At 37.8% G+C, this 27,445-nt stretch overlaps 1 protein-coding gene across 6 annotated transcripts in view; it reads left to right on the forward strand.

Annotated features, from left to right (window-relative positions):
- Nup98 (nucleoporin 98 and 96 precursor) overlaps positions 1-27,445 on the forward strand; it is a 91,488-nt gene that overhangs the window by 41,126 nt on the left and 22,917 nt on the right. For all 6 annotated transcript variants that reach the window (XM_052156130.1, XM_052156126.1, XM_052156125.1 and 3 more), the window contains 9 exons: positions 3,450-3,583; positions 7,120-7,307; positions 11,252-11,368; positions 14,130-14,428; positions 15,031-15,144; positions 16,040-16,178; positions 19,856-20,033; positions 22,116-22,280; positions 26,939-27,121. In XM_052156130.1, coding sequence (XP_052012090.1) covers positions 3,450-3,583; positions 7,120-7,307; positions 11,252-11,368; positions 14,130-14,428; positions 15,031-15,144; positions 16,040-16,178; positions 19,856-20,033; positions 22,116-22,280; positions 26,939-27,121 — 1,517 coding nt within the window. The remainder of the gene's footprint in view (positions 1-3,449; positions 3,584-7,119; positions 7,308-11,251; positions 11,369-14,129; positions 14,429-15,030; positions 15,145-16,039; positions 16,179-19,855; positions 20,034-22,115; positions 22,281-26,938; positions 27,122-27,445) is intronic.

The following is a 27,445-nucleotide window of genomic DNA, read 5'->3' on the forward strand; positions in this document are numbered from 1 at the left end:
ATTGAAGTTGAGTGTCAGGGAACTGGAGAGTTTAATAAGTGGACTTTATTTTTTTAAAAGATGGATCTCATGTACCACAGGTTGACCTCATGCGCCCTATGTAGTTGAGAATCCTTCTGCCTCTAGACCCTGGTACTTAGATGCCACTTTACCCTTTTGATATTGTTGTATAAAGATTAGTTCTCAAGAACCTATGCAAAGTAGATGCACAGTGTCAGCTGAGTTATATTCCTGGCCTATGGTGATAAACTATACATTTTTTTCCTTCTGTATTAGTCCTGCTTGATCAAATATGGTGTTCTATTTCCTCTACCCATTCTTTTTTGACATCATCATATGTAGCTCACATTGTATAACAAAGGCTGGAACTCCTGATTTTCCTTTCCTCTGACTTGCCAAGAGCTGGGAACATGACCATATTTAACTCTTGATTTAAGATTTATATTACAGTTGTATATTATTGCCTGTTTATAAATGTATTAGCTTTTAAGAGTGTCTAACTAGTCACAAATTTTAATTAAAAGGTGCTAAACTTAGCATAATCAACCATTATTGGGCAGAAGTCTTATCCTCAAATTCATCATGATGGCATACATCCCTATATGTTGTTCTGCATCAGTGCCCTCATTTTGTTCATTATTACTTAAACTTTTCCCTTTAGAAATTCTATTAAAGTATTGCTTCTTTTTACCCCCTAACTCCAAACAGAATTGGTGTGCTAGAACTGTTTTTCCCAGTACTTGGGAGACAAAGGCAACCAGATCTCAGGGTTCGAGGGCAGGACAACCAGAGCCACACAGGGAAACCTTGTCTCAGAAAAAAAAGAAGAGAGGAAGAGGAAAAAAGAAAGAACATTAGTCTCTGTCACTAGAAAGACTTCATCAATTTCTTTGATTTGGCCATAATTTAATTCTTTGATATATTTTCAAATTGTTATGACTAGAATATAATATCGATAGTATTTTCACTAGTGACCTCTTAATTTTTGCTTACATGTCATCTCTCATATTTGTATCTACAAAAATTTTTTTTAGATTGTTTTATGTGTATGAGTGTTTGGGATGCATGTGTGTCTGCTACCTGCAAAGGCCAGAAAAGGGTGTTAGTTTCCCTGGAACTGGATTACAGATAGTTGTTGAGTCACCGTGTGGATGCTGGGAACTGAATTCAACTTCTATAAGAGTAACAAGTACTCTTAACCATTGAGGCTTACTCTCCATACATACCTTTTTTTGTTTTGTTTTGTTTTGTTTTTTGTTTTGTTTTGTTTTTTGGAGACAGGGTTTCTCTGTATAGCTCTGGCTGTCCTGGAATTTACTTTGTAGACCAGGCTAGCCTAGAACTCAGAAATCCACCTGCCTCTGCCTCCCAGAGTACTGGGATTACAGGCATGCACCACCACTGCCCGGCTTCATACATACCTTTAAGACTTTCTTTTTAAGTGTGTGTGTGTGTGTGTGTGTGTGTATGCTAAGCGTGGGTGTTGAAGTAGTCCAGAGGCATCAAATCCTCTGGATCTAAAGTTACAGGAAGTTACAGATATTTGTGAACTACCTACTCTGGGTGCTAGGAATTGAATTATGGTTCTCTGGAAAACCAACATAAGCTCTTAACTACAGAGCCATCTCTCCAAACCCAAATCTTTTTTATATAAATTTTTGTATTTGTAATGTAAAACAAAATTTCCAAAATATGCTTGGGTTTGCTAAAGATTTTTAATTTTTATTATGTACGTAGATATTTTGCTTGCATGTATTTTCGTACACCTCCTTCCACATACCTTGGAACTGTAGTTACATATAGCTGTGAGCCACTACAACTATGGTTGTGAATCCCCTGGAAACTCAGGTCCTCTGGGAAAAAGCCAGTTCTAACTGCTGCTCTCTCTCAGATCCTTCTTTTTTTATTCTTGTGACCAATTCCACTCAGTGTGTCCTGTCGGTCAGCTTTTAGAGATGAGATTTTTTTTTAAGGGATAAGTGATTGTCAATTAACAACGTCATGAGTAAAGCTACTGAGTTCCTCAGCAAGGGAAATGGCACTCTGCTGTGTCTGTGCAGCATGTGAGGCCCTTGGTCCAATCCTTACACCAAAGCAAAAAATTTATGTCTGAAACTTCTGAGTCTCCTAGCATAACTTCTTCTTTATTGGTGATACCATGTATCAAAAGATAATCTGTATATTTTGTTCTATACTTCAACTTACCCCTCCTTTTTCTTTAGCCTTCCAAGTAGCTGGAATTACAGATGTGCCACCATGGCTGACTTTTGTCTGAAATCAAACGATTTACTTTAAATGATTATCTCCTGGGTCCCAAATTCTTGACCATATTTGCACTACCCCTTAAACATCAACAGTGTCTAAACTTACAACATTGTATATAGTTTTGTGTGTATTTCAGACAGGGTCATTCTCTATGTGGCCTCAGACTAATAGCAATTTTTAAGCCTTTCATTGATAGAATTACAGATTTGAGCCATCAAGCCTTGGCTAGATACATCCAGTTCTACCCATTTGACTAAATGTGGATCTATTCTGATATTATTTTAATTCTAACTTCCTATTCTCCTGGTGATGGGGCAGTGGTTGCTGCTACTGTTGCTGTTACTTTTATATTCCTCATTGTGAGAACATATAGTTGTGATATGAGAATTCTTTTAATATACATTCTTACTATATTTTGGCTTCAACCTATTTCTAAATCTTGGTAAGCAGAAACCTATTCCTCCCCCCCTCTCTCTCTCTCTCTCTCTCTCTCTCTCTCTCTCTCTCTCTCTCTCTCTCAGATGATTAGTGATTTAATCTTTAAGTATTTTTGGAATGATTTTCTTGAAAACAATTTATCTTTGGATATATACCACACCTGGTTTTGCTTTTCTTTTTTTATACACTACATTTTTGTACATTATGAATATAGTCTTTAATGATGCTTTTGTCTGTTCTCTGAATTTTTTGCAGCTGATAAGAAATGTTCATGCTTGTGCTTTGAGAGAAAATTAAATTAGCTGGCTGGTCTAGAACTTAGTTTGTGGTCTAGGCTAGACTTGAACTCCTGATTCTTGTGTCCTAGCCTCTAGAATGCTGGCCTTTATAAGTATATGTTATCATATCCAGCTAGAACAACCTTTGTTTCTAGAGAGCAAAAAGTATAACTGTTTTATAACATGTGCCAGTGGCAGGTAGACAGTTACAATACATTCTAGGCTATTTTGATTTGTATGTATTTGATTACTAGTTTTACAGTGAATTTTTATATGTAATATCTCTTATGAATAAGATTTCCATATATTCGTTCCCTTTTAATTCATGGTTTTGTGTTTTTAGTTTGCTCACCTATTGACTGGATCTGAACATTCAAAGATGTCATTGCTTAAAGAGTGTTGAGTTCTCTAATGTGTTGGATCCTTGCACTTATGCCCCACCTCCCATTCTTTTTTTTTTTTTAATAGCTTTGACAGATCCAAATGCTTCTGCTGCCCAGCAGGCTGTTCTCCAGCAGCACCTCAATAGTCTAACATACTCACCCTTTGGAGACTCCCCTCTCTTCCGGAATCCTATGTCAGATCCTAAGAAAAAAGAAGAGGTAAGTTTTTTTATTATATTGGGAAAGACTGAAAATGATTTATCTACCAAAGAGACAACAGTTATATTTCCAAGTAAAGTATCTATACCATCAGAGCACTGCATTTAGACATTCCACCATTATGAAAAGTTGAAATGAAGGGTGGGTGAATAAGTAGGTAGTTGTGATGTTAGAGGTCCTCTTGTCTCAACTTTTCCAGAGCTGGCGTGAAGGCTTTTCTGACATGGCTTTAGGTATCAAACTCAAGGCTTCATGCTTGCAAGACCAGTACTTAACTGACTGAGCCATTTCCCAAGCCTCCTTTGATATATTTTTAAGTAATGTATGAGGCTAGATTGTGATTACATGAATAATATGTTACCCATACAGCCTGTTGCCCAAGTATGCTAACGTAGGCATCATGTTTAATGCTAAGGATATAATGCGAAAGAAAGAACTTTATGAGCTTGTCCAGTGAGGGAGATTATACCTCTGAAAATTAAAATTTACTGTAGCTCAATATGTAAATGCAATAATAGAGGAACCCATTTTTTGATAAGTCAGCAATGTTATCTAACAGACACCATCCATTGAACAGAGCAGAGTGCATGAGCGAGCCTTCATTGCTCACAAAGCGAGAGAGCCAGCAGTCTGCTACATTGCTTTGTTTATGTTGATAGGTCCAGGAGTCAGGATTTGTAGAAAAAGTGGATTTGTGATGACAAGGGATGAAAAGAAAGTGGTGTGTACAGAGTATTTTTGAAGTGATATAAATGTGCTAGAATTAGTAATAATGCTTACGTAGCCTTGTAAAAGCTATAAAAATTACTGAATGATTGTAATGGTTAATTTTGTCAACTTGCCAAAATTGAGCATCACTTAGAAAGAATCTCCATGAGAGATTACTTAATCAGGACTTCTGTTTGGGGAGATTGTCTTGATTGCCTTAATTGATATGGGAAGACATAGCCAAATGTGGGCAGCAAAGTCCCTGCTTTAGAACCCTGTGCTGTATAACTAGGCACACAATGGAGTTGATAACTGATTGAGGTTCCTACCTTGACTTCTAGCTAGATGCATTGTAATACAGAATTGTGAACTAAAATAGGTCTACCCTAACTACATTGCTTTTTTTTTTTTAAAGATGTATTTATTATATGTGAGTACACTGTAGCTATCTTCACACTCTTTAGAAGAGGGTGTCAGATCTTGTTATGGATGGTTGTGAGCCACTGTGTGATTGCTGGGATTTGCTCTTAACCGCTGACTAAGTTGCTTTTTTCCAGGGTATTTTAGCAACAGAAATAACAGACAACTATGTACAAATAAGTGGCAAATTTTTATGTTATGAGAGCTTTGATTAAAATTTTTAAGTATACCTTATGTTCTGGTGCATACCAATGCCAGTTCTCAGGAAGCAGAGAAAAACAGATTGTTGTTCATTCTAGATCAGTCTGGTGTAGATAGTAAGTTTCAGATTAAACAGGACTACATACTGAGACCCTCTCAAAAAAGAAAAAGTTTTAAAATATGATAAGCATACTATACTTGTGAATCTCATGAAACTTTTTGGGGGAGGTGATATTTTTCTTTTGAAGAATAATGTAGAAATAAGGACACTCCAAGCAAAGGCACTAAGTTATAAAATATAAAAGGTCATAAAAAATATCTATGTATCCTCACATGTGTAGACATAAATGTGTGTATTTGTAATTGTGCCTGTGTATCCTAGGATGGGTTTTGGGAGGTTTTTCCCCTCCCACCTACTTAGTGGGTTCCTGGATTCAAAATCTAATCGGCAGACTTAGGTTCCTTCATCAGCTGAGTCATCTTACCAGCCCAGGTCACAAAAGAACGTACTGAGAATGCTCCCGAGAACAGCCTATTCTAGAAAGAGAGTAAGTTAGGACAGTCTTGTTTTATTTTGTTATGTGACACAGTCTTACTCTACCTTGCTATGCCTGCCTCTGCCACTGCATCTGTTGGGATTGAAACGTGCACTACCACACTGGACGTAACAGTTTTTAAATATAAATGTTACATTTCTTACCCTCCTTCCCCACCTTTGAAGTCTTAGGGATATAGGATTGCCTCACCATGCTCAACAGTTTTTCTGGAACAGTGAAGCTTTAGTTAATGTGAAAAATGATTTCTATATATTTTAAGATTTTGTTAACTATATTTTCTCAAGTATGAATATTGTAATGCTTTTTTTATAAACTGTTCTGCTAACAATTTTTTGTAGGAAAAAATATTACAGGACATATTACGAATGCTGTATTAGTGCATCTCATTTGTAAAGCATTTTCCAAATCTAGTTTATTGGTTACATTTTAAAGGATGTTAGTCCAGAGGCAGGAGGTGGCTCAGTTAATCCTCTTGCAGAGGACCTGGATGCAGTACCCACTTTTAAGTGAATCTCCTTGGTTATCTGACTGTACACACACTTGCCCACAAATATACATATACTCAGGAAATTACTCTGTTAGGTTTTGGGGGGATTGTTTTTTGAGACAAGGTTTCTCTGTGTAACCTTGTCTGCCCTGGAACACACTCTGTAGAATAGGCTAGCCTCTAACTCAGATATCTTCCTATCTTTGCTTCCCGAGTGCTGGGATTGAAGGTATGCACCATCACTGCCTGAGTGAAATAAAAATTTTGTTTTTTTGTTTTGTTTTTTTTGAGACAGGGTTTTTCTGTGCTTTTTCCAAGTCAGGGTTTCTCTTTATAGCCCTGGTTGTCCTAGAACTCACTCTGTAGACCAGGCTGGCCTTGAACTCAAAAATCCGCCTGTCTCTGCCTCCCAAGTGCTGGGATTTAAGGCATGTGCCACCACTGCCCTGCTGAAATAAAATTTTTAAATTTGACAAGTCAATTGAATGGGAACTTGAAAGATGGGTAAATAAATATAAATAAATACTTGTTCTGTAGAAAGATATTTCAAATGTCTGAAACTAGTCTAAATAATCAAACTAGGCAAGCACAGAGTCTGCATATTCTGTACACATGTGATGTAGGTGTTAGTGTCCTTGGCTTAAGGAGCTAATACTTAGACAAGATGAAATTTGAAATTAGGTTAACTTAATATGGCTTCACCTTAATGATTAAAGGTGTGAAGGCCAAGAGTGGTGTGGTATGTGCTTTTAATCTTCACACTTGAGAGGCGAAGGTAAGTGTTTCTCTGAGTTCAAGGCCATCCTGTCTATAAAGTTATGGGCAGACAAAGCTATAGAGAAATCAATAATCTTTGAGATTTAGAGAATTCTCCAACGGGTGATGGAAATGGTAGGATATTAGTCACTGGGCCTGGCTTCATTTTCTGATTATTAAAATTAGTACCATACTTTTGAAATAAACTAGAACATTCCTTGGTTCTTTTTCTTTTAAGACGGTGAAATAATGCCTTGCTATATAGACATGGCAGGTCTGGGTCTTTCTGAGTAACCAGGTTGGCATTGAATAGATGATATTCCTCTTGCCTTAGTCTACCAGCTGCTGGGGTTACAGATGGAAGCCACCATATTAAGCTTGCTTTATGCTTTTCTTTTCTTTTTCAGAGACTGAAACCAACCAATCCAGCAGCTCAGAAAGCTCTTACAACACCTACTCATTATAAACTCACACCTCGCCCTGCTACCAGAGTCAGGCCAAAGGCTTTGCAAACAGCAGGTCCAGCCAAATCACATCTCTTTGATGGGCTGGATGACGATGAACCTTCTCTAGCCAATGGAGCATTCATGCCTAAGTGAGTTTTGTTTTGTAAAAAAACAAAATGATATATTAAGGAATAAATGTAATTATTCTTGTGTAAAATGCTCATCAAATATTTTGATGACTGCGATTTTAATTTTATATGTTCATGATTTTATTTTGTTTTTATGAAATTACCTTTGTATTTATAATAATCAAGGCCTAGAGATATAGCTCAATTATAGAGTACTTACCTAGCATATATAAGGTCCTTTTTGGATCCATAGTAGTATAACAAAGATGTTTTGAGAAATGTTAATGGTTGCTGAACGGTGGTGGTGTGTAAATGTAACTTTTGTTTTCCTGTCATAATTGTCTCCAAGACTTATGTCTCTGTCTGCAACCTAGTCCCAGAAGCTTCTAGCCTCTGTACAATCTAATTTAAGCCTAGAATGTTTTCAGCCTCTGAGACTTACTCTTAATGTGCTCACTCACCCTTTCTAGTTCTTTCTGAACTCTGTTGGCTGGTTTAACTCAGCTATTGTGGTTCAAACTCCTCTCCAGGGCGACTGACTCAATCTTAGCTTGTGACTGTATTGCTCTGCGTGGTCTCATACTAATTTTGGCAATCTGTTCTACAATCTTCTGATTCCTCATTCTCTGGCTTGTTCTGTCTTCACCTGGGTCTAGCTTGTTCTCCCTCTGCAGCCTGCCTCTGTAGAACTCCTCTGATAAATCTGCCTCTTTCCTCTCTTCCTTTGCACTGCTCCCTCTTCTGTGGCTTCTGTTCCTCTACATTCTCCTGAGAGTTGGCACATCCTATTCTGTCAAACTAGTCTCAAGATTCGTCACTTTTTCTGCCACTCAATTAGACATCACTTTCAAACATGAGGCTTCCTTCTACAAACTAACTTTACCTTCATTGTTTGGAATTAAAGGCATGCACTAAGGTAGTATCTGAATTCCAGCCAGATCACAAAGGCCTAGAAGGCCTTTGGATATAATCAGAGTAGCCATGTTGCTGGATTAAAATACCTGTCTAGACAGGGGTATATGCTTTTAATCCACACCCTCGGGAGGCAGAGGCAGGTGGGTCTCTGACTTCTAGTGTGTCTTTCTACCCTTGTCCCAGTTCCCAGATAAAAACTCAGAAGCTTATTATTTATTTAAAAATGCCCAAACCATAAACTAGGTTGTTCCCAGTAGCTTGTAATTTATTTTACCTGTTTAAACTATTCTGTATCTGCCACATGGCTGGTTACCTCTCCTCAGATTCATATATCCAACGTTCTCCAGATAGTGAATCTTGCCAGCTCCCCCATTTCTGAGATTTCCTGTCTCCCTCTAATGGAACTCTTACCTTCTACTTCCTGCCATTTGCTAATAGGCCATCAGCTTTTTATTGACAGGAAGCATCTATGCTTCCACACAGTACATAAGGGATTATTCTTATATTCTAGGCCTACTTGTTCTACACTGAATTCCATTTTAGCCAGAGCTTCACAAAGGAAAAAAAGGTAAAGGTCAGGTTAAGAAGAATCTATACATTTTTAATTTCTCATAAGAATTGTTTATGGATATAGAACCAGTAATAGAATAGTTTGAAAGAAATAAAATAAGAATATGGAAGAGTTAATGTTAAGCATAGGAAAATTCACATAAATGATGTCTTAGATTAGGCACCATTGAGATATCTCTGGGAAAAGGCCTGAAGAAAATCACTTAGGAGATTGCTGACATTAGGAGACAGGGAATTTCAATTCTGGGTTGCTTATTCTAGATATGCAGTTAGATAGACACAGATAGGCAGACAAACATTTTTGAAAAAGCCAGTAGTTGCTTTTCAGTTGAAAAAGGGTGTGTTTTAGCCAGGTGTTTGGCGCAGGCCTTTAATCCCAGCACTTGGGAAGCAGAGGCAGGGGGATTTCTGAGTTCGAGACCAGCCTGGTCTATAGAGTGAGTTCCAGGACAGTCAGGGCTACACAGAGAAACCCTGTCTCTGAGAGGGGGCGGGGGGAACAAAAAAAAAACAAAAAAAAAAGCAACAACAAGAAAAAGGGTGTGTTTTATTTTTAGTTCATTAAAATTATTTGTTGGTAAATGATGGTAAGTTCATTACAGCTCCTTTTCTTACAAATAATGATTGGGAAAAGCTAAGAGTGGTGGTGCATACCTTTATTTCCAGCACCCAGGAAGCAGAAGCAGTGTATTCCGAAGCAACAGATCCAGTTCCAGGACAACTAGTGTTAACACAGAGAAATCTTGTTTTGAAAAACCAAAATAAAAAAGGGGTCAGGGTATGACTACAGTGGTGGCTCAGTGGTTTAGTGCACTCTGCTGTTGCAGATAATCTGAGTAGCAATTTCACAGTGTCTCACAACTGTCTCTAGCTGTAGTTCCAGAGGATCCAAAATCATCTTCTTACTTCCTATATGTATCAGGCATACACAGACAAAACATACACATAAAATTAATAAAGCTAACAAAACTTTTAAAATTATGGATTGAGAACTGGGGTGATGGTTCAGTCTTTAAGACTGTATGGACAGGCATGGGGACCTGAATTCAAAGCCCAAACACCCACATAAGAAGCCATAAAAGGTCACATAAATGTCTATAAGTATTATAGTGGTAGAGACAGGAAGATTGCTGGCATTTTCTTGTCTGTTTGCAAGACAACTGAAAGACCTTATCTGAACAAAATGAGGTGGAAATGGTCCAGCAGGACACCTAAGACCCACCTCTCACTTTGCTGATGCACCAATATACTCACATGTGCATAATTCGCACACACATCCCTATAAGTAAATTGCTTTGTCACAAAAGATAGCAAGTATGATTTTGTCTCTATCATGAAATTTGTTTTTAAGGAAAGACAAGATGTATTCATTTGTACTTCATAGCATTTTTCCAAGTAGTTAAACAGACCTGATGCTGTTTTGCTTTCCTTTTTTTCTTTTTCTTTTTCTTTTTCTTTTTCTTGGATTTGGTCCCCCCCCCCCCCCCGCGTCCCCGTCCCCGTCCCCGTCCCCGTCCCCGTCCCCGTCCCCGTCCCCGTCCCCGTCCCCGTCCCCGTCCCCGTCCCCGTCCCCGTCCCCGTCCCCGTCCCCGTCCCAGACAGGGTTTCTCTGTATAGCCCTGGCTGTCCTGGAACTCACTCTGTAGACCAGGCTGCCGCCTGCCTCCCAGAGTGCTGGGATTATTACATGCTTGCACCACCACTGCCCGGCTTGCTTTCCATTTTGTTACTTTGATAAAACACTGACCAAAGGCAGCTTAGGAAGGAAAAGATTTATTTGACTTACAGTTCCTTGGGGGATTTCAGGGCAGAAATTCAAGGTGGCAACTTGAAGTAGAAACCATAGTGTAATGCTACTTGCTTGCTCTCTCTCAGGCTCCCGTTTAGTCAAGCTTTTAAAAATGTATATTTTTTATCCTGAGAGAGATTGAGAGTCTGAATGTGTCTGTGTGTCTTTGTGTGTGTATCTGTGTCTTTGTGTGTGTCTGTGTGTCTGTTGAATATGTACTGGAGTCCAGAAGAGGGACTGGCTATAATTCCAGGTAATTATAGAGGGATGTGAACTGGTTTTTGTGATAGGAGCTAGGAATCAAACTTGGGGACCTCTACAAGAACAATGTGTATTCTGTGTGTGCTGAGGGAAGGGCTTAAGTCTGTAGAGACTATGTAATCTTAACTCTCCTAGAAATAGGCCAAACTTGCCTCTCTCTGCCTTTTAGTTTGGAGATTAAAAATGTGCCACACACCCAGTTTCAATGATATTTTCCACTTTAATCTGCGTCTTCTCAGCTTAATTCAAAATAAACACAATATATTTACAGTTGTATGTTGTAATTACACCACTAAAAATGTTATAAATGCAGTTTATTACGTGAGTTTCGTGTACATGAGAGTGCTGTTTGGACTCCAGTTTTTAAAATAATGTCTGGTAACTTGCATACACCTTAATTTTTTCAATTTCTTTTGGTCTCTGTTTTTAGAAAGAGCATCAAGAAGTTGGTTTTGAAAAATCTTAACAATAGCAATCTCTTTTCTCCTGTTAATCATGATTCAGAAGATCTTGCCTCACCCTCTGAGTATCCAGAAAATGGAGAGAGGTAATCAGAATTCATCTTGAAAATGTTCTTGCTAATAGTTCTGTTTTTGCTTTTAAATCATTCTAATTTTATAAAGGTTGAATTTTATATAGACTGACTATAATTCAGGGGCTCCTGGATGTTATTACTTCTTTAGTAATTTAAACCTCAAAAATTATTGGAGCTCTGATTAATTTCTACAGAACTACTTTGTAATTAATTCTTATGTATGGCTTTGTGCAGTTTTAGGAAGCACTTCTATTAGTTAAGGTATAGTTAGTCTGATGATTATTAAAATAATATCCATTCTAATCAAGTAAAATCAATATATATAACAAACATGAAGTAAATGTGTGTGTGTGTGTGTGTTTGTGTGTATATACATATAAAATACATGTCTTCAGTAGTCTAATTCAAGGGCTAAAGAGCTGGCTCTCTGGTTAACAGTACTTGTTCTTCCAGAGAATTAGAGTTTGGTTTCTGGCATCTATGCTAGGCAGCTCACAACTGGGATCCAATACTGTCTGTCTTCTGGCCTTTTCGCCAACACACATGACATACATTCACACAGACACAGACACATTCATGTAAATATAAAAATAATCTATAAAATTTTTTAAATATTAAATATTTAATAGTCAATTTAAACTAATAGTATTCCAGTTTAAAATTTACTGAGGGGCTGTTGGGAAAATAGCTTTAGTCTGTGAAGTGCCTGTCTTGAAAGGACTTAATTAGACCCATATAAAAAAATAAAATAGGGGCTAATGAAATGGGCAGCAATGAAGATCACTGGCTGCTCTTGCAAAGGACTGCTATACCATTCATAACATCTACACTGTTACTCATAATCATCCCTAATTCTAGTTTCAGGTGATCCTCAGGCCCCTCTTGTCCTCTGTAGGCACCATATATATATATGTACACATATGTACATGGAGGCAAAACACTCATGTATATAAACTATAAATAAATAACATTAAACTAAGTAAATGGGGACCTGGAAATATAGATTGGTCATTAAGAACACTTGCTGCTGAGGACCAGAATTTAGTACTCAGCACCCTTGTGGTTCCTCATAATTGCCTGCAACTCTAGTTCCTAGGGATCTGGTGCCTTTTCTGACCTCTGTAGGCACTAGGTATGTACATTGTCCACATAAATTCATGCAAACAGAACACTTCAACACATAAAATTAGTGAAACTTTAGAAAACAAAAAAGGCATAATGGTGCAGGCCTTGAATTCCAGCACTTGGGAGGCAGAGGTGGTCATCCTAGTATATATACAGAGTTCAGGACAGCCAGGGCTATGTAGAAAGACTGTCTCAAGCAAATAATGAGTGAATGTATGAATGAATGAATGAATGAGCGAACCAGTGATGGTAAGTATGCATTTAATTTAATTAGCTCTCCATTAGTGAACTTTCAGAGATTATTTGGTATTCATTTATTCAAAATAATGTACCACCTTTTTTTTTTATTTGTAATTTGATATTTCATTAAAGTATTTCCAAACCTCTTGTGTTTATAATTATAATTTTGAGATTTTGGTTGTTTGTTTTTTTGGTGTTTTTTGGATTTGGTTTTTTTCAAGACAGGGTTTCTCTGTATAGCCGTGGCTGTCCTGGAACTCACTCTGTAGACCAGGCTGGCCTTGAACTCAAAAATCCACATGCCTCTGCTTCCCAGAGTGCTGGGATTACAGGTGTGTGCCACCACAATTTTTTGATTTTTAAACTTTATACGTATGAGTGTTTTGCCCACAAGTTTGTGCACCATGTGTATACACTGCCTGCAGAGTAAGAAGAGATGTCAAATCTCCTGGAACCGGAATTAGAACTGTTGATAGCGTCTATGTGAGTGTTGGGAATCAAGCCCTGGGTCTTTGGAAAAACAGCCAGTGCTTATAAATGCTGTTTTATCTTGACCACTAAGCATTAATCATTAACAATTAATCATTTATTGCCACATAGCAGCAAGTATTTTGTGTTTGTCTTAGTCAAAGATTTAATCAAAATTAAGGCTTGCAAGATGGTTAAGTAAAGACCTTTGTCATCAAATCTGATGACATAAATTTGATCCCTAGAACACACCCACATAGTGAGAGATTTATTCTTTTGGTTTTTTCCAGACAGGGTTTTGTATAGCTTTGGCTGTCCTGGAACTCACTCTGTAGACCAGGCTGGCCTTGAACTCAGAAATCCTCCTGCCTCTGCCTCCCAGAGTGCTGGGATTACAGGCGTGCGCCACCACCGCCTGGCTAAGATTTATTCTTTTGAAAATGGCCAGTTAAGGATATGAAATCTAGAGCTAGATTTTCTGGAGTTTTCATTTGTTGCTTTATGAACATGGGTGTTTTGGTCGCATGAATATCTGTATACACTTGTGTGTCTGGTGTCTGAGGGGACCAGGAGATGGTATCATATCCTCTAGAACTAGAGTTACTGTTGTGAACCACAATGTCTATGTTGTTCCTCCATAAAAACAGTACATGCTCTTAACCACTGAGCCATCTTTCTAGCCCTAGATTTTTGTATTTTAAAACTTCAACTCTAGATAGTACTCACAACCTTGTGATAATACGCAAGATTACTTTTTTGATTCAGTTTTCCTGTTACAGATTAAGAGATGATGATTGCATCCTATCTCACACAGTTACTATAACGATAGACTTTAAATTTATTGAATCATCTAGTGTAACATCAGATCCTTAATAAAGATTGACTGCTGTCATTATCTTTATTGCCACAGGCTAAGGGTTTTTTTTCCCTCTGTTTTCAGATTTAGCTTCCTGAGCAAACCTGTTGATGAGAACCATCAGCAGGATGGAGATGATGACTCTCTGGTATCACGATTTTACACTAATCCTATTGCTAAACCCATTCCTCAAACCCCGGAGAGTGTTGGAAACAAAAATAACAGTAGCAGCAATGTGGAAGACACCATTGTTGCTTTGAACATGCGTGCTGCTTTGCGCAATGGACTGGAAGGAAGCAGTGAAGAAACGTCTTTCCATGATGAGTCATTGCAAGATGACCGAGAAGAGATAGAAAATAATGCTTACCATATACATCCAGCAGGTCAGATTCACATACTTTTATACCTTTGAGACAGTTTTTAATTATAGCAATATGGTCAAAAGAGCCCACTTTTTTATAATCTAAGAGACTGTCCTGTCTACCTAACTTTGTAAATTCAAGTGGATTGCTTACTAGTAAGACCTTACCACAGTGTGTTCTATGGACTACCTACCACTTTATTGGATGTCCCCTTTAAAAAGAGGGCTATGGTAAATAAAATCTAGAAATCTTGGGTTAAGCAAAGTTAAGTAGACTGAATTACATTTAAAAATGTTTTTGTTTTTCTGTTTGTGGGGGTGGAGTCTGGGTCTTGCTCATGCTTACTTCAAACTTGCAGTGACCCTTCTGCCTATGCATCCCAAATTCTGCATTCAGGATGTGGAGGCAAGTTGCTCAGAAGCTCAAGGTGTCAGCTTTGTCTTAACTACAAGACCATAATGATGCATAAGACCTGCCTCAATAAAACCTAAACAAAAAACCCAACTTAGTTCATTTAAAAATTGTTATATAAAAATAAAATTGTTATATGAAAATAAAATTAATACTACTGAGAACTGTTCTACTCTAGTATAATCACCATATTATTTGACTTTTTGTCATAGGCATTGTTCTCACAAAGGTTGGTTATTATACTATCCCATCTATGGATGACCTTGCTAAAATTACCAATGAGAAGGGAGAATGCATTGTTTCTGACTTCACCATTGGCCGTAAAGGTAAGTTTATGAGTTTAGGAGTCATATAACTTAGAGATTGGACCTTGCCTGTTATTAAAGGTTATTAAACTCTTGGTTTTGGGGTTTATTTTTCCCCCCCTGTATTTGGTTCTTCCCTGACTTGGAATAATAGAAACATTGACAAGTAATAAAGCAACAAAGACTAAAACCATGTAGAATTTGGGGGCTTAGCCGTACCTGTTTGAGTCTGGTAATTATTTTTCCCATAATTATTCATAATTAAACTTGAAGATATACTAAGTTTAATACACTGATCAGTTTTATATTAAATTGTTACAGATAATTGTCTTTAAATAAACTTACTCTGTGATACTGTATTTTAAATTGGCTCGAGTATTTTAATATAATTTAATATCCTCTAGAACTAGAATTACTGTTGTGAGCCACCATGTGTTTGCTGGTCCTCTATAAAAAGCAAAGGAGCAACCAAGTTGTTCACAGATCAGCACTGCAGATACTTGGGAAGATTTGAAGACACCAGAAATGTAGACTGGAGGTGTTATATCTGATAACAATATAATGCTGTCATTCTTCTGTCCCAATTCTTGGCATATTTAGGAGATAAAAAGCTGCTCCATAGCTGGGCGATGGTGGCACACGCCTGTAATCCCAGCACTCTGGGAGGCAGAGGCACTTGGATTTCTGAGTTCGAGGCCAGCTAGGGATATACAGAGAAACCCTGTCTCGAAAAAAACAAATCAAAAAACAAAACAAAAAAAAAAAAGAAAAGAAAAAGAAAAAGAAAGCTCCTCCATGAATTTCTGAACAATTTAAAATGCTGATATTACAGATTGTTCTTCCTTTCTAATCAGATTAAAGGAGATTTTTGCTCATCCATGAAGGATCTTTTTTAACCATTTGCTCTGAATTTTAGGGTATGGCTCAATCTATTTTGAAGGAGATGTGAATTTGACAAATCTAAATTTGGACGACATTGTGCATATCCGGAGGAAGGAAGTTATTGTCTATGTAGATGATAACCAAAAGCCACCTGTGGGTGAAGGGCTAAATAGGTATGAATTTATATACATACAGAAAATAATTAACTAAATTGGAATTTTTTTCTAAAAATATAATTTTGCTATAGAATAATAATTGCTTTTCTACTCTTATTTGAAAGTATAAATAAAGTCAGTAATGATGCACTGACTTTAGGACTCATACCTTTTCCCCAATGGTAACATGTTCACATGCTATTTTCAGGAACTTTCAACAATGGAAGTTTGCTTTTGCTTTTGCTTAATTTTACTTTTCAGAGCTAGAGATTAAACCAGGGCCTCATGCATGCTGAAAATCACTCTGCCACTGAGCACCAACTCCAGAAAGGTGTTCTCTTTTGTTTTGTTGTATTTCTTCTTCTACCACTGGTACACTATTTAAATTTAAGACTAACTTTATTTTATTTAATAGACATTTTATTGCCATCTAGTGCTTGAATATGGTGGGAGGTTAGACAGGGTCTTGTACTATAGCCCTGTGTGGCCTTGCACCCTAACCTGGCTTTCATTCACAGCATGCCTGCTATAGCCTCCCCTGTGCTGTAGTAACAGTTCTGTACTACTACAGCCATCTTTCTCTGAATAATTTAGATGTTTGATTGGTTGAAGTTACATTTGCAGAACCCCAAGAAAGAGCTTGTTTTTTGAGGGTTGGGAATAGGGTGAAGGCTGGAGAGCTGGCTCAGGACAGTAGTTAAACACTTGCTGCTCTTGGCAGAGGCCTGCATTTGGGTTCCCAGCAACTCACAACTGTTTGTAGCTCTGGCTCTAGGGAATTCATACACATAAGATAAATAAATCCTTTAATCCTTAAAAAAAAAAATGAAATGCAGGCATGACCAAAGATGAATTCTGTCTTCTGGCTTTCGTAAACATGAGTATACACATAGAGTACATACATATATATATATAATATGCAAATACCCTACACTAAAACAATCTCTAAAACTGAATTTTTTAGGATTATGAAATATTTTACATCTTTGGTCATTTCATTTTTTTTTTAAGGATTAAAGGATTTATTTATCTTATGTGTATGAATACACTGTCTTTAGACATACCAGAAGAGGGCAATGGGATCTTGTTACAGATGGTTGTGAGCCACTATGTGGTTGCTGGGAATTGAACTCAGGACCTCTGGAAGAGCAGACAGTGCTCTTAACCACTGAGCCATCTCTCCGGCCCTGCATTTAATTCTTGACTTCTAAAAGTATTCATTTATGGATAGATGGATAAAGTATAGCATGTACATATGAGGAATTATTATTATTCAGTCTTACAAACAAAGGTAACTTGGAATCAGAAAGATTCCAAGGCCAGCCTGGACTTTATGAATTGCAGTCTGCTTGGGACTGTATATTCAAGGTCCTGTCTCCAAACACAATCAGTAGTGAGGAAGGAAATTCCGACAATGGTTAGCATGGATAGACTAAGTGAAATAAACAATCACAAGAAGATAACTACTATATTTTTCTACTGATGGTTAAGTAAGTTAAATTATAGAACAAAGGAGAATTGTGGTGACAAAGAGCTACAAGGAGAAATGGAGATTTAGTGATATATTAATTTTTCATTGCCAATAATACACAGATTGAGTCATGAGAAAAGGACTTTGTTTGGTGGGTTTAAATCCAAGATCAAAATACCACATTTAATGATCGTATTTTTGCCAGTTGTAAGGAAGTATAGGGTACCACATGGCAAGAGATAGGAAATACAGATATAAATATGTAATTAACTTCCTGCTTTCTCCTCTTAAAAAGCCAGGAGGATTCAGTTATGAGGGCTCCACTGTAGTGATTCTGTCTAGTCTAAATTTCCTCCAAGGAGCTCAAATATGTACTATTTCACAGCTTCACAATGAGGATTTCAGCACATGAAGCCTTCGGGAGTACACAAACTGTTCAAACCATAGGAAATAAACATAGAGTCTCAGATTTACAGGATTGTTTTACAAGATTGTTTTGTAAATAGGTTAGGTTAGACAGTAATGTGAATATTCATTTCTAATGTAATTTTTCTTACCACGGGAGAACTAGGATAGAATGCTCAATAAAAGCAAGACAGGGTTTGAAAGATGGTTTAGTGAGTAAAGGTGCATGCTGCTAAGCCTGATAACCTAAGTTCAATCCTTGGGCCCTTCATTATAAAATGATAGGGGACAAACGCATTCAAGTTGTCCTCTGACCATGGTGCAATCGTACATGCTGGTTTGCACACCAAATTTTTGTTGTTGCTGTTTAGAGTAGAACAGAAGGTAGGATATGAGTCAGTAAAACATAAACTATTAATTTATTAAAAACTAATCCTATTAAACTGTTTGTCTTTTGTTTATTATGGTGCTCAAAATGCTCATCTAAGCTAGTTTTAGTAAGCTACACTTTCAGCCCAATGACTGTTTAACAGTAGTTGTTATTAACTAACATAATTAGTATAGTAGTGATCTATACTAAGGCAGACTGTAAATAACTGATAATATTATTACACTTGAAATAAATGTAATCTGACTCTAAAACCAATTTGAGTTCATTACGATAGATATGATACTTTGTTCTTAATCACTTTTAATATTTTAACTATGGAGCTGTATGTGTGTATGAGTTTGTGCATATACATGTAGTGTGAGTTTGTATCCCTGAGGAGGCAAAGGCATTGCATCCCTGTGTTTCTGGAGTTGCAGGTACTTGTAAGCTGCTCAGTGTGGGTTCTGGGAGCCAAACTCAGGCCCATCTAGAAATGCATGTAGTATGTACTCTTTCTTGACTGTACATATGTCTGTATAGTACACTCTTGCCTGTTGTCCTTACATTGGAAGATGCTGACAGATCCCTGCAACTGTAATTATAGACTGTTATTAGCTGCCATAGGGTGCTGAGAAGGGAACCCAGGTCCCTTCCAGTTCACTTAACCATTAAGCCATTTTTCTCACCCCCACAATATAGACTTAATTATTGGGCCATTTCTAGCTCCAGGGCTCTAGGTTTGAAACACCTGCAGAATAAATACTTCTAAGGAATCACTCACTTTCTCCATCCTTTCCTCTTTCCCTCTATATTGTTGTTAATATCATTTTGTTTACATTTATTCTTATTTTATGTGTATGAATGTTTTGACTGCATGTATGTCTTTTTACAATATGCATGCAGTGTTCCAGAATACTTATAACCCTGAAACTAAAATTCTAGATGGTTCTGAGCTGTCACATCTGGGTTCTAGAAACTAAACCCAAGTCTTCTCATCTTCACCACTGAGTCATCTCCAGCCGCATTTGTTTGCTTTTTTCTCCCGTGAGATAGTGTTTCACTCTATAGCCCAGACCGGCTTTTCTCTCCTAAATCCTGGAATTACAAGACATGAACCTCCACATACAGCCTCAGGCCTATCTTTGCTATTTACAGTAGTGTTAGTTGGATCTCTATTACATCTTTTTGTTTTGTTTTGCTTTATTTTCTAGTTTTTTCAAGAAAGTATATACCACTTCTTTTATCCATTCATCTGATAAATATCTAGGCTGTTACCAGAACTTAGCCATTGTGAATAGCATAGCAGTCAACATGAATGTGGAAGTTCCTTTGTATGTTTGGGGTTGATATAGCTGGTTCACATTGCAGTTGTCTGTTAGTCTTTCAGAGAAGGTCTCTTCCATAGAAAAGTCTTACTCTTCTTATATTTTGTCCGTTTATAATTCACAGGAAGGCTGAAGTTACTTTGGATGGAGTTTGGCCAACAGATAAAACATCCCGGTGTTTAATAAAGAGTCCAGATCGACTTGCCGATATCAATTATGAGGGGAGATTAGAAGCAGTTTCAAGAAAGCAAGGGGCCCAATTCAAGGAGTATCGGCCTGAAACTGGTTCTTGGGTATTTAAGGTATAGTTACTTAACCCACTTCTAGCCTTTGGAGTTACAAAATGAACTCATCAAAAATCATTTGTCTCTTTCTTAAAAATTGGTTTATTGGTGTTTGTGTGTGAGTGTGTATGTGTGTCTATCTGTCAATATCAGGTGTCTGCCTCTGTTGCCATTCATTCATTCATTCATTCATGGTCTCAATATGTAGCCTTGGCTGACCTGACACTTGTTTTGTAGAATAGGTTGTCTTTGAACTCAAAGAACTGCCTGCTTCTCTCTTAATTAAAAGCATATACCTCTACCCAGCTCATCTTATTGTTTGAAACAATCTCTCACTGAATCTGGATCTCCCTAATTTAAAAGACTGGCTAGCTAACTAGCTCCAAGAACCCAAAATTACTACTGCCTCTCCAATGCTGGACTTGTAGTTGTGGTCTGACCCAGCTTCTTGTTGGAGGAAGAGGGGATCTGAACTCTGGTACTCATGATTACATGGCAGACAATTTATCAGCTGAGCTATCTCCCGAACTCTGATCATTTCCCCCTTTTTAACATTCTTATGTGTGTGCATGTGCACATGTATGGGTACAGAAATGTTACTGTTTACAGGTGGATAGGAAAAGGCATCTAAGGGTAGTCGGTTCTCTGTATCAGGTGGTTGCTGGGCACCAAAATCAGATTGTCAGACTTCGCAGCAAGAATATTATCTGCTGAGTGCTAAGCCATCCAACTCCTGGACCCTAATTGTCATTTTTATTTTTAAATACTTATGAAAATGGAGACGTTGACTGCTACTTGTTCTAGCTAACCTTACCCAGTAATTTCTTCTAGACTGGTTGGATGATTTAGCTGGTTGAAGACCCTTGTGTAGATAGTGAACAATTAGGTAGTATATGTCAGGGGTCAAGGATGATTGCATTTTCTGTTCTTTTGTTTTATTTATTTATGCATATAAATGCTCTCTTCTATATGTCTGTCTGACAGAAGAGGGCATTGGATCCCATTATAGATGGTTGTGAGCCACCATGTGGTTGCTGGGAATTTGACTAAGGACCTCTACAAGAGCAACCAGGGTTCTTAACTGCTGAGCCATCTCTCCAGGCCTGAGTTTTTTTATTTATTTTTGTGTTTATGTTGATTATTTTGCATGCACATCTGTGTACCACACCAGTGGCTAGTGCCCAAAGAGGTGGTGAGCCTCCCACATGGGTGCTAGGAATTGAACCTGGATCTTTGCCACAAGTTCTCTTAACCACTGAGCCAACTTTTCAGCACTGGGTGATTACATTTAAGTCTCATGTGTGAATGAGGAGAGAGAGAGAGAGAGAGAGAGAGAGAGAGAGAGAGAGAGAGAGAGTGTGTGTGTGTGTGTGATTTTTGGTTTAGGGTTTTTTTTTTTTTTCCTCAGTCTCATGTGTGAATGAGGAGAGTGTGTGTGTACGTGTGTGTGTGTGTGTGTGTGTGTGTGTGTGTGTGTGTGTGTGTGTGTGTGTGTGTGTGTGTGTGTGTGATTTTTGGTTTAGGGTTTGTTTTTTTTTTTCCTCCCAAACAGGGTTTCTTTGTATCTACCTGACTGTCCTGAAAACTCGTTTTATAGACCTGGCTGACCTAAATCTCACATAGATCCACCTGCCTCTGTTTCCTTACTGCTGGGACTAAAGTTGTGTGCCCCCATTCCCAGCTCATTGTAATATATATCATATTGCATATATTCACTTAATTTTGAGCAACTATTATGTGCAGTGAACCCTGTCAAAATTATAAAAAACTAACACTGATATTTCATTAGCATTTTCTTTTACTTTAATTATTTTAAAATTACTTACTTAACTTGCTTATTTCTGTGCATTGTGCCCTTGGAAGCCAGAATAGGACATTGGAACCCCTGAAACTAGAATTATAGACAGTTGTGAGCTGTCATTGTGGGTCCTCTGGAAGAGCCACCAGTATTTTGAACTGCTGAGCTATCTTTCCAACCCCTGATTTGACTATTTAAATATTTAATCCATTTTTGTCTTTTTTCAAGATATTTCACAGATATTAAAGAAAGAGTGAAGAGAACACTTAATCATTGACTTTGCTTGGTTCTTTTCTTCTTAGGTCTCCCACTTTTCTAAGTATGGCCTTCAGGATTCTGATGAAGAAGAGGAGGAACACCCACCCAAAACTACTTCAAAAAAGCTGAAGACTGCCCCTTTGCCCGCTGCAGGCCAGGCAGCCACTTTCCAGATGACTCTTAATGGCAAACCTGCACCCCCACCTCAGGTAGAGAAGGGCAGAGAGTGTGAATGCAGCTGTGGTAGGAAGTCAGAGCAGTCATTCAGCTATGCAGCTGTGCTCCCTTGGGACTAAGTGCACAGGAGGCACAGTGCTGGCCGCTGCTGGGTTACTCAGGATTCACAGAAGTTTCCTGCTGCTTGGGTCATTCTTCTACAGATCGTAACGTTGACTTTCTCTCATTTGGACTTGTAATGTTTTGATCAGTGGTCAACTTGAGATAGCATTTTGCTTGTGTAGGGACGATGCAACTTAAATCCTACTTTTATTGATTTCATGATGTGCAGTCTGATCTTGTTTTTTATCTCCATCACTTTTTAAAAGTCAGATTTAACTTTCTGCAAGAGTTTAGTTCCTTTTTCTCAAGTTGTTTGCTATATTTCAGGTAAACTTTTGTAATACTGTATTTTAATAATTGTTATAAAATATATAATTTTAAAAAGCAAGTAAATTATTTAGCTTGGAGAGAATAGGGGCTGTGTTGTTTATTATAATTATTTGTGTAATGTCCTTTCTCAGTACTGTTAAGCCATTATAAGGGAAAGGTTTGGAAATTAATTATTAGGTTGATTCTTTGAATGGTAAAGTGGTTTACTTTAATTTGGATGTGGTTTATACTCAATCAAGTTAAAGCTATATTTTTAACTTACTGACTCCTTCAAAGAAGAGTTGTTTGTGGAACTTTGTAACACACCCTCTACCTCGCAGCTGCTAAAAACAAGGACTTTGGGGATTTTTCCATACTACAATTATTTTGTCTGCTCAGATGTGTGTTTTTTATGATTTATTAAATAATTTCTGGGGAGGCACTTTCTGGAGAATCTTGTATATGTTCATGGTTTGTGTACAGGATAGCCAGGGAGAGAAGTTGGAATAGTATCCCTAAAAGAAACCAAAACAAAAACTCTGCTCATAAATGTATGACTTAAAAGCCAGAGGCAGTTAGACCTCTGAGTTCAAGGATAGTTAGATCAGCATAGAAAATTTCAGGCCAGCCTGAGGTACATCATAAGGCATTCTCTCAAGAAATCTGTAAGTGAACATAAGTTTTTTCTTTCTTTTTTTATTTTTATTTTTTTATGACCCCTATCCCAGATTGCTCTTTCCAATGCCCCACACACACACAGTCTTTTCTAAAAACAGAATCAAATAACCTTTCTTTTTTATCTCCTCCTGATAAACATATCCAGTGATAAAGATATGCCTGAAAAAGAAAAGTTCCATCTAGGTAAAGAGAACAAATGTATGCAATATTGGCACGTGGTAGTCAGCTTTAATCACCAGAGCCAAACACCATGGGGAAAAAACCTAAAATTTCTGTTTTAGAAGCTGACAGTGTAGTAGGCAAGAACTAATTGAAAAAATGAGAGTAAAAGATATCCTAGATCGAGTTGTAACCAAGGGAGAGCTACAAAGGATTCAAATTGGGCAAATAGAATACAGTGAGCAGGATGAGTGGTTTGAAGAAGTTGATAGACAGCAGAGATGAGAGAGAAGTTGTGCTTATGTGCATTATGAAGACCTCGCTCATGTCAGACAGGGCTCGTGGCGCCCCTTCCCATTCCCTGGTCTCACTGGAGGGAGATGGAGACCACCAGTGGCTAATTAGTAGTATTAGTTACTAAGATCCTATACTTAGCACAGGAAAACTACCTAAACTATCTGAATGAATGAGGAACAGACAGTACATTCTTTTCATTCTTGAGTCAAAGAATCATACTGTTGAATTCTTGGAGAAACTTATTTCCTTAAGGTGTTTCTGAAGTCTGGAGGACCCACCCCCATCTCCCACACTACCTCAGACTATAATGAAAAAGAAAATTAGAAAAGATGGAAGGTTGTTTCTTGAGCTACTTAGGAAAAGTTGTACTTTACTTTAAGAGTCACATTTATACAAAACTGCTTTTGCTCCTAAAAAAGCAGTTATGACTAAGCAACAACAAAAAATTTGTATGATCTTCTGTAATTTCTAGGTAAGAGAAAAATGTTGACACATGATCCTTTGTTGCAGGCAAATTAAGGCTAGTGTGGAAGTTTTTTTTTCCTGTGGTTTTCTTCAGGAAAAGGGGTATCAGGGTTTAGGGGATAAGATTTGTATATGCTGTGACTTGAAATAAAAGGACACTATTCTAAACTGATCAGTTATTAACAGAGCCTTTTCCAGAAAATATCTTTCATTCCCTCAGACCTCTTTGGAGGTCTGGTTTTTCCCACACTCCCTCAGTTTACAATGTTTTATTATTCTGCCTTCTGAAAACTTATCTGCAAAGATTATTTGAGAAATATATTTTAGAGTAGTTTGTTGAAATTTCTTAGGCATACTTTAATGAAATCCATGCACAGGAATTCCAGGGACTTTTTGACAGTTTCTCAGCTTTATCATATTTTCCTCCCTGCTTGTCCATTTACTAGGTAATATATCTAGTGTTAATGACTGTGTGAAGGTGCAACACAGAAGATGCTGCTCTTCAGCACTCTCGTCTCTAACCTGCTTACGTTATGAAATCGTGTGGTTAAGGGTTCCTTGTGTAGCCTAATCCTCATAGTAAGCATAGTAATAGCATGTTGGCACCCTCCATCCTTACTGCCTGTCCTCAGTCCTTGTCCTTTTATGGTCACCTGCTGCTTCTGCTTCTCGCCACGTGCTGCATTAGGTATAAAGCACAAAGCACATGTTCACTGAATTAGTAACAGAAAACAGTGTAATTGCTGTTTTCAAGCCTTGACTGCCTAGGCAGTGGTAGCGCAAGCCTGTAATCCCAGCACTCTGGGAGACAGGCAGGCGGATTTCTGAGTTCGAGGCCAGCCTGGTCTATAGAGTGAGTTCCAGGACGGCCAGGGCTACACAGAGAAACCCTGTCTCTGAAAAAAAAACCAAATCCAAAAAAAATAAATAAATAATAATAATAATAATAAAGTAAATAGGGAACATACAGGAAGATAAGCTCCTGCACTCAGCGTGGAACATCATGCTAGGATTCTCCTTGCTAGGCCCCTGAACCAGGTTCCCAGCCCCAAGACTTTAAAGCATAAAAGTAGTCTGGTTTTTTTTTTTCTTTTTTTGGCATCTGTGCCTTGAACATGTCAGGAATTTGCAGTGCCACTGAACTTGAGGACCTAGGCCCAGTGTTGCCTTGGGAACATTACCTAACTTTATTAAAGCAGTTTTGGGGCAATGTCTACACCCTTGTATCATGGCTGCTAAGTTTTTTTCCAGGTTGTTGATAGGGTCACCCATTCTCTCAGTAAGGCTATTTGTTAAAGGAATGCAGGGACACCCATAGTAAATTTCCAATTAAAGAAGAAATTGAAAATGTTGACTAATAGTAGCTATTTTTGGTCAAATAGAACATAAAACCTTCTAACTAATGCCTCAGCACTGAAGAGGCTGAGATAGCAGGATGTGTTTTCAAGGCCATCCAGAACTACATGGTGAGAATGAGACATTGACTCTAAAGTAAATGTGCAAAACTCTTTAAACATGTTTATAGATATTTTGCTTGTATCTTTGTTTACTTTGTGTATGCATTACCCTCAAAGGCCACAAGAGGGCATTGGATCCTTTGGGGGCTTGAGTTACAGACCAGTGGGAGCTACCATGTGGGTGCTGGGAATCAAGTCTTAGCCCTCTAAGTTCAGCCCATGTCCTAACCACTGAGCTATATCTCACAGTCCCTGCAAAACTTACTTTTCTAAGTGGCATTGAAACCCTGTCTTTAAAAAGAGGAAAATACTTATATTAACCATATTTTTAATATATAGCATAAAATAAGGCACTCATGGAAAATCAGCCAGACATTTTTCAGGGATGAGTTATGTAAATTATAAGTTGATGGGAGAAGCTACCTTTTTGTCTTAAAAATGTTTTATGAATGTCTCAGTCACTGTTAACACTTAACTAGGTTCTATGTGTGTTTAGAATATAACATAACAAATTTGTATTGAACTAGTTTATAGTACACTTCCATTTTATGAGCATGTTAACATAAACTCTCATGTATATGTATATAAGTACATATGTACAGGTATGTGTAGAGACTGGGGGTTGATAGCAGATATCTTCCTCTGTCATTCTCCACCTTATATTATTGAGAAAGGGGCTTTTCACTGAACCTGGAGCTCACCAATTGGCTAGAATTACTGGCCAGCAAGCCCAGAGAACTCCTTGCTTATATCCACAACACCTGACTTCTTTCATGGATGCTGTAGATCTAAACACCTAACAAAATGGAATTGTTTGTATACTAAGAATGTAATTTGTTGGAGTGCCTATCTGACATCCTTAATAATGGTGCCTTTTATTCTCTTTCCAATTACTTCCAACTACAAGTCCTTTGGAAGTTGGGGGTGACCCTGTGTAAGCCAGGAAATTGTAGTTTCTAACAAAGTGAAGAACGGTGTAATTTTTGTCTCTGAAGACCAATCACTGTGTGGGCATTGACTCGGACATTCAGTTCTGGCTCTTGGTAATTCCAGAAGGATGGTCCATGAACCATTGTGTTGAACCCTCTATAACAGATCTGCTCTCATCTCCTAGAACATGCAGGATATATTATTTCTTTATCATATTCTGAGTAAAGTTAATCTGATATACCATCACTCTGTTTGGCTTATTTGAATATTGCTTCTGTTTTTGCTGTCTGCAGAGCCAGAGCCCAGAAGTGGAGCAGTTAGGCAGGGTTGTGGAACTGGACAGCGACATGGTAGACATCACCCAGGAGCCAGTTCCAGATTCTGTGTTAGAAGAGAGTGTGCCTGAGGATCAGGAGCCTGTGTCTGCCTCAACGCATATTGCATCTTCACTGGGAATTAATCCACATGTTTTACAGGTGACATTCTGGCCCATCCTTACTATGACAGAAAACCAAACTAATATTTAATCTCTTATGTCACATCACGCCTCTTTTTTGACTATTCATGTAAAACTGTTTTCCTCACTATAAAGGAAAAGGAAGCAGGTTTCATAGTCCTATTCAATAAGGAAACTTTATATTGACGGTGAGAAAGTGGTCTCTGTTTATAAGGCCTGATTTCTCAGCAGCTTTTGTAACTTTACTGCCCTGTCTTTAGACAAGCCATTTAACAACTACTAGTTCTCTTAAATTGTACTTTGTCTGCTTTATAGAGTAATTTTTAGGTTTCAACATAGAAAA

The sequence above is a fragment of the Apodemus sylvaticus genome, chromosome 1 (assembly GCF_947179515.1).
Source record: "Apodemus sylvaticus chromosome 1, mApoSyl1.1, whole genome shotgun sequence".
Lineage (NCBI taxonomy): Eukaryota > Metazoa > Chordata > Mammalia > Rodentia > Muridae > Apodemus > Apodemus sylvaticus.